This window comes from Ruditapes philippinarum, unplaced genomic scaffold (assembly GCF_026571515.1).
Source record: "Ruditapes philippinarum isolate M1 unplaced genomic scaffold, ASM2657151v2 ctg1258_1_1_1_1, whole genome shotgun sequence".
NCBI lineage: Eukaryota > Metazoa > Mollusca > Bivalvia > Venerida > Veneridae > Ruditapes > Ruditapes philippinarum.
Window position 1 is genome coordinate 10,128 of NW_026851695.1, and position 7,295 is coordinate 17,422.

The 7,295-nt window shown below is 34.9% G+C and overlaps 1 protein-coding gene across 1 annotated transcript; it reads left to right on the top strand.

Moving 5' to 3' along the window:
* Window positions 1–3,995: 3,995 nt before the first annotated feature.
* Window positions 3,996–6,977, top strand: LOC132737130 (invertebrate-type lysozyme-like). The gene is made up of 4 exons (XM_060724388.1): window positions 3,996–4,176; window positions 4,990–5,072; window positions 5,926–6,040; window positions 6,603–6,977. The coding sequence occupies exons 1-4, from the start codon at window positions 4,074–4,076 to the stop codon at window positions 6,809–6,811; spliced, it is 510 nt and encodes a 169-aa protein (XP_060580371.1). The 5' UTR covers window positions 3,996–4,073; the 3' UTR covers window positions 6,812–6,977.
* Window positions 6,978–7,295: the final 318 nt, after the last annotated feature.

The following is a 7,295-nucleotide window of genomic DNA, read 5'->3' on the forward strand; positions in this document are numbered from 1 at the left end:
TGAGAGCCACATTTTCTGATTTCAAACCGTTAATTGTGTTATTCATTGAATGAGTTAAAGATTTCAACTTTTGAAATTCTGCTATTGAAACATGACTTTCAGAGTTGTTTGTTTGGTTGTTCTGAAAGAAAGCATCGTTTTCATTGTAGAATGATAATGTGCATTCTGCTGTCTTGCGTCTAATAAAAGTTGTCATTCGTTCTTGATCCCGTTGATTAGATAGACTTGACGTAACTGCTTGATGTCGGCAAACTCGTGCAAAGTGTCCAATTCTCTTGCATTTGTTGCATCTTGCTATTTTCGCACACCACTTCTCCTGTCTGTGATAATGATAAAGTCCAAGTTACAGTTATTATGTTCGGTTATAATATTATGCTGTTTGGTGCTCTTCTCATCACGTTCAATCATGAAAATAAACAGTTGAGTGGTACTATCATTTTGTTTGGCTGAGGCAGTGTATTATTAAGTGATACTTTTATTATTTTCTGTTGCAATGACATGCTGTTGGGTACTTAATTCCTTCTGTTCAGTCGTGAAATAGAACTGTTGAATAGTACTATCATTATGTTCAGTTAAGATGATATACTGTTCGGTGCAGAGGTCATTCTGTTCAGTAGTGAACACAAACTGTTGTGTGATACCGTCATTATGTTCAGTTCAGATGATAGATTGTTCGGTGCAGAAGTCATTATGTTCAGTAGTGAACACAAACTGTTGTGTGATGCCGTCATTATGTTCAGTTCAGATGATATCCTGTTTGGTGCAGAGGTCATTATGTTCAGTTCAGATGATATACTGTTCGGTGCAGAGGTCATTATATTCAGTTCAGATGATATCCTGTTTGGTGCAGAGGTCATTATGTTCAGTTCAGATGATGTACTGTTCGGTGCAGAGGTCATTATGTTCAGTAGTGAACACAAACTGTTGTGTGATGCCGTCATTATGTTCAGTTCAGATGATATCCTGTTTGGTGCAGAGGTCATAATGTTCAGTTCAGATGATGTACTGTTCGGTGCAGAAGCCATTATGTTCAGTAGTGAACACAAACTGTTTGTGTGATGCCGTCATTATGTTCAGTTCAGATGATATCCTGTTTGGTGCAGAGGTCATTATGTTCAGTTCAGATGATGTACTGTTCGGTGCAGAGGTCATTATGTTCAGTAGTGAACACAAACTGTTGTGTGATACCGTCATTATGTTCAGTTCAGATGATAGATTGCTCGGTGCAGAAGTCATTATGTTCAGTAGTGAACACAAACTGTTGTGTGATGCCGTCATTATGTTCAGTTCAGATGATATCCTGTTTGGTGCAGAGGTCATTATGTTCAGTTCAGATGATATACTGTTCGGTGCAGAGGTCATTATATTCAGTAGTGAACACAAACTGTTGTGTGATGCCGTCATTATGTTCAGTTCAGATGATATCCTGTTTGGTGCAGAAGTCATTATGTTCAGTTCAGATGATGTACTGTTCGGTGCAGAAGTCAATATGTTCAGTAGTGAACACAAACTGTTGTGTGATGCCGTCATTATGTTCAGTTCAGATGATATCCTGTTTGGTGCAGAGGTCATTATGTTCAGTTCAGATGATGTACTGTTCGGTGCAGAAGTCATTATGTTCAGTAGTGAACACAAACTGTTGTATGATGCCGTCATTATGTTCAGTTCAGATGATATCCTGTTTGGTGCAGAGGTCATTATGTTCAGTTCAGATGATATACTGTTCGGTGCAGAGGTCATTCTGTTCAGTAGTGAACACAAACTGTTGTGTGATACCGTCATTATGTTCAGTTCAGATGATATACTGTTCGGTGCAGAGGTCATTATGTTCAGTTCAGATGATATACTGTTCGGTGCAGAAGTCATTATGTTCAGTAGTGAACATAAACTGTTGTGTGATACCGTCATTATGTTCAGTTCAGATGATATATTGTTCGGTGCAGAAGTCATAATGTTCAGTAGTGAACACAAACTGTTGTGTGATACCGTCATTATGTTCAGTTCAGATGATATACTGTTCGGTGCAGAAGTCATTATGTTCAGTAGTGAACATAAACTGTTGTGTGATACCGTCATTATGTTCAGTTCAGATGATATATTGTTCGGTGCAGAAGTCATTATGTTCAGTAGTGAACACAAATTGTTGTGTGATACCGTCATATTGTTCAGTTCAGATGATATCCTGTTTGGTGCAGAGGTCATTATGTTCAGTAGTGAACACAAACTGTGGTGTGATACAAAAAATGTACTATCATTATGTTCAGTTCAGATGATATCCTGTTTGGTGCAGAGGTCATTATGTTCAGTAGTGAAGACAAACTGTGGTGTGATACAGTCATTATGTTCAGTTCAGATGATATCCTGTTTGGTGCAGAGGTTATTATGTTCAGTAGTGAACACAAACTGTGGTGTGATACAGTCATTATGTTCAGTTCAGATGATGTACTGTTCGGTGCAGAGGTCATTATGTTCAGTAGTGAACACAAACTGTTGTGTGATACTATCATTATGTTCAGTTCAGATGATATCCTGTTTGGTGCAGAGGTTATTATGTTCAGTAGTGAAGACAAACTGGTGGTATACAGTCATTATGTTCAGTTCAGATGATTGGTGAGTGGTCATACAATTATGTTGGGTTCATTCGGATATCTTCGCGTCAAACAATATGGCGGGCGGGAGCAACTAATTTCCATAGGTCACGTCGAGGCTAATGACCACTAAATTGCCAAAACAATTTTCTTCCCCGTAAATACCATCGGGAGCTTAAAAACGTCATTTGCATAAATTGGACTTTTAAATACCAAATGGGTATTTTATTTAGTTAATTCATGACTATACTATACTGTTACAGTCATAATGGGTACAGTATATAAAACTTAAAGTATGGGTAAGGGTAGCCTGTTAAAGTCACACATGACCACCGTAAATAAAACTTAAAATTGATCTGTTTGGTAACCTATAAGAGTCACAAATGGACACAGCAAACAGAATTTAAAATATAAAACATCATATACAAGTAAGGGAACCCTTTTTGAGTCACACATGGCCACAGTATATGGAGCATATAAGTAAGGGTAGCCTATTAAAGTCACATATGGCCACAGCATATGCAACTTAAAATATATGTGTTGGTAACCCATTTGAGTCACACATAACCACAATAAATGGAACATAATATCTTAGTAAGGGAAACCTATTTGAGTCACACATGGTCACAGTATATGGAACATTAAATATAAGTAAGGGTAGCGCAATAAAGTCACACATACCCACATTATGAAGAACATTCTATATAAGTAAGGGTAATCTAATTGAGTCACACTAGGCCAAAATATATGGAACATTATGTTTAAGTAAGGGAAATCTATATGAGTCACACATGACTAAAGTATATGGAACATTATATATAAATAAGGGTAGCCTAATAAAATTAGACTCAAATACATTTCCCTGACTTAAACATTATGTCTAAAATATTAAGGCCATGTGTGACTCAATAAGGTTTCACTTACTTATATAGAATTTTCTTTATAGTTGGCCATGTTTGACTTTATTAGAATACCCTTACTTATATATAATGTTCCATTTACTGTGGTCATGTATGTCTCAAATGGGGTTTCCATACTTATATTTAACGTTCCATATACTGTGGCCATGTGTGACTCAAATAGGTTTGCCTTACTTGTATATTATGTTTCATATTTTAAATTTCGTTTGCTGTGTCCACTTGTGAGTCTAAAAAGTTACCAACACATATATTTTAAGTTTTATTTACGGTGGTCATGTGTGACTTGAACAGGCTACCCTTACCCATATTTTGAGTTTTATATACTGTGCCCATTATGATTGTAACAGTATAGAATAGTCATAAATTAACTTGATAAAATACCCATTGGGTATTAAATATGCCATACGATCTGTCCAATTTTCCGGCTCGAATAGTCACGTGATTAGTTATTTAGTTTAGCATCCGTTGTGTAAAGTTATAGTTAAATTACAGGCAGACTTCAAACATTACGGTTTTATCACTCATGAAATACTGAAGTCCGTCGGGATTAAAATAAAACAGAAATATGAGGGCGGTCATTGTGTATTTTATTTTTCTGACCACAATTTGTGCTGCAAGGGAAACACTACGAGATGAAATAAATCAGAATAAATCAGTCGAAGAGAAATGTAAGTAACAAGTGTTAATACTGTATCACACCGTATAACCGGCGCTAGTGATGACAGATTGTTAAAGTGATGGCAGAAATCTAAGATTTACTGATTAATTAAGGTAGGTTATAAACTTGGTTGGTATATTTATATTTACGCAAAGAAAGACAATTTCATTGTTATATACTTACTGACCATTGACGGTAATTTTTGGACTCTTTTCCCCATTTTATAAAAATGCTTTGATTGGGTCAAAAATGAAAACTTCGGAAAAATCATTTCTGAAAATGATTGTTTTATGTTCAAAATATCTCAAGTTTTAAACAAATAAATGTATTTCTGGTTATATACATAAACATTAATCACTAAGAGTCACGCATGCCAAATTATAACCCAGTGCGTCTTTTCTTGAGAATGTTGCAGGAGTCCAAGTTAGCTCGATCAGAAAGAAAATGCTGCCGTCGATGGCAGAAATGTATATATATATATTGCATAATGTAGATATACCAACCAAGTTTATAACCATCCTGTAGTAATCTGTATATTTTAGATTCATGTCATCAATGCAGCAGTCTGTTTTTACTGACACCGGTTATACGGTGTGGGTATAAGAATAAGAAAATGTACGAACATCGTAATTATAATGCCTGTACATGTATATAAAGTAAATGTTTTCTCTGATTGAAATTTTCAATGAATGTTTGATCAAATAAGTAAAATATGAATTTCGTTCTGGATAAATTGGAAACAAATCTAAAGAAAAAATTGGGAAGACATTGTCAGACGATTTATGAGGTAAAATTTTGTCACATTTTCTGCTGTCTTTTGTAGTCATGGAAACAGTGAGCGTTGAAGAAGGTTTGGATTTCGCACCAGGAATGGTATCTCAAAAATGCCTCCTCTGTATGTGTAAGGTTAGTTCTTGTAAACAAAGTAGTTTTTCGACTTCCATACTAAATACTCATTCAATATAAATATAAGCATTGTCAACAGAGTAAAATATAAAATATTGTTCTTCTATATGACAAATGAGTATTTTTGGAAATTGTGAAAATGAGACCAAATATTGAAAGTTTTTGACAAATAAAATTATAGCATTTTGAAGGCATAATGGGCCTTTAATAAGAATTAACATATCCTAATCATATAAATATTTATGAAAAAATTAAAATCAAATCATATTTAGTGTATCACCTCAGTTTTATATACAGTTATTGTTATTCAATGTAAACAACAGTAGATAAAATCACAAAATGTTTGTTTACGTAGCAGTTTGAAGAAGTTTACAGGGCGTTTAACTTATTCATATAACCCTCTATCCTATCGATCTATTGTTTACATAGGGTTTACAATTACATAAATATTTTTGATCAATTTTGTGAAATGTATCGTAAAATCAACAATATACAAAATTTTATCGTAGGATCGGGTTTTAAGTCGCACAAACAAGTTAAAGGTCATATGGCGACTTTCCAGCTTTTATTGGTGGAGCAAGACCTCAGGTGTCCCTCCATCTATTATTTCATGCACCAACGGGTACCTTAGAAGAACCACCGACGTTCCGTAAGCTAGCTGGATAACTTCCTCACATGAAATAATACAAGGTCCCCGGCGGGATTCGTGGCGCAAATGATTTGAAAGCAGCAACCTTAAGCTTATCCATTCGGCCATGGACGCCCCTACAATACACACATGTGTATGATTGATTATCAATCTTCAATGAATGTCTTCTATTATAATTTAGAACTTGTTTTATTTTTGTTATAGTTGGAGTCCGGAGGATGTAAGCCAATAGGTTGTCAAATGGATGTAAGATCTCTGGCGTGTGGTTACTTCCAGATTAAGCAACGCTATTGGATAGACTGCGGTAAACCAGGTATAGGTATGTAAAACCTTCACACAATCTTATTTATTTATTTGTTTATCTATTTATGTATTTGGTTGGTTGCTTAATTGATTGATTAATTGATTGAATGAATGAATGAAGAAATGATTGATTGATTGATTGATTGAATGAATAAATGATTGATTGATTGATTGATTGATTGATTGAAGGCTGGGGGAATCTCGGATAGTCAGCAAAGTTTTCAGACAGTCCTCCTCGAAAATTTACATACTTACAAAGATACTGATGTTTTAGACGTTAAAAATGGTCAATACGTTAGTGTATATATAGGACTGGCTTATAAATATGGGTTGTTTTTACAATGCCAGTTGTTTAAGGATGCCCTTGTTCTGAAGCTTATAGAAACGAGAAATATAGAAATTGTTCTTGTAAAATAAATCGTTTCTACTGGATAAATTGTAAAATACATATTCTTAAATGTGACCCAGAGAGGCTGGTTTTTAATAGGACATTTTCTTATCTTGAGGTGCTACTAAGTATACATTAAAATGAATATAAATAATGTAAATCTTTCAATTTTTAAGTTATTATGTTTCAGACTGGAAATCCTGCTCGAACGACATAAACTGCTCATCCAAGTGTGTCCAGCAATACATGAAAAGATACGCCACCCACTACCGTTGCCCCCTTAATTGTGAGGGCTTCGCTCGAGAACACAATGGTGGACCTAATGGCTGTCATAGCAGTAGTACCTTGAATTACTGGCAACAACTACAGACAATCCCCGGATGTAAAGGGGTGAATTAATCGTAATTGCTTACAACTATAATGAGTTGATAGAGATCATCTATTTGGACACTAAAAGCCTTTATAAGCTGTACTAAATAAAGTTTTATGCATTTATATATCTATTTCTTTCAAATGTCCGTCCATGTGCATTCGATGTTTATAGAAAATAAAATGTCATATTTCAGACGTTGTTCAGTTTTAAATAGTACGAACTTCTCTTCATGACGTGGCGATATTCTCTTGTTTAAATACAAATTTGCCCATGTTACACTTTAATTCATCTGTTTTCTTCCGAAAACCTGAAAACTTGGGGCTAATGCATCACAGCAATAGGGATTGATATGTCTTGTTTATTTGATATAGCGTCCTTTCAGTTACCGGTCGGACTGAGTTAGTCACTTATTGACATCTAATAAGATAATGCCCTCCTGAAATAATTTACTACATGAGATTGCGTTGATACTTTTTGAAGTAATTTGGAAAGTACGTTGTTACTTCATGC

Excerpts from the sequence above, each read along its gene's own strand:
- LOC132737130 (XM_060724388.1), top strand. The coding sequence starts at position 4,074 with ATGAGGGCGGTCATTGTGTATTTTATTTTTCTGACCACAATTTGTGCT. Across the intron at positions 4,177-4,989 it reads TAAATCAGTCGAAGAGAAAT|TCATGGAAACAGTGAGCGTT; the intron begins GTAAGTAACAAG and ends TGTCTTTTGTAG. Across the intron at positions 5,073-5,925 it reads GCCTCCTCTGTATGTGTAAG|TTGGAGTCCGGAGGATGTAA; the intron begins GTTAGTTCTTGT and ends TTTTTGTTATAG.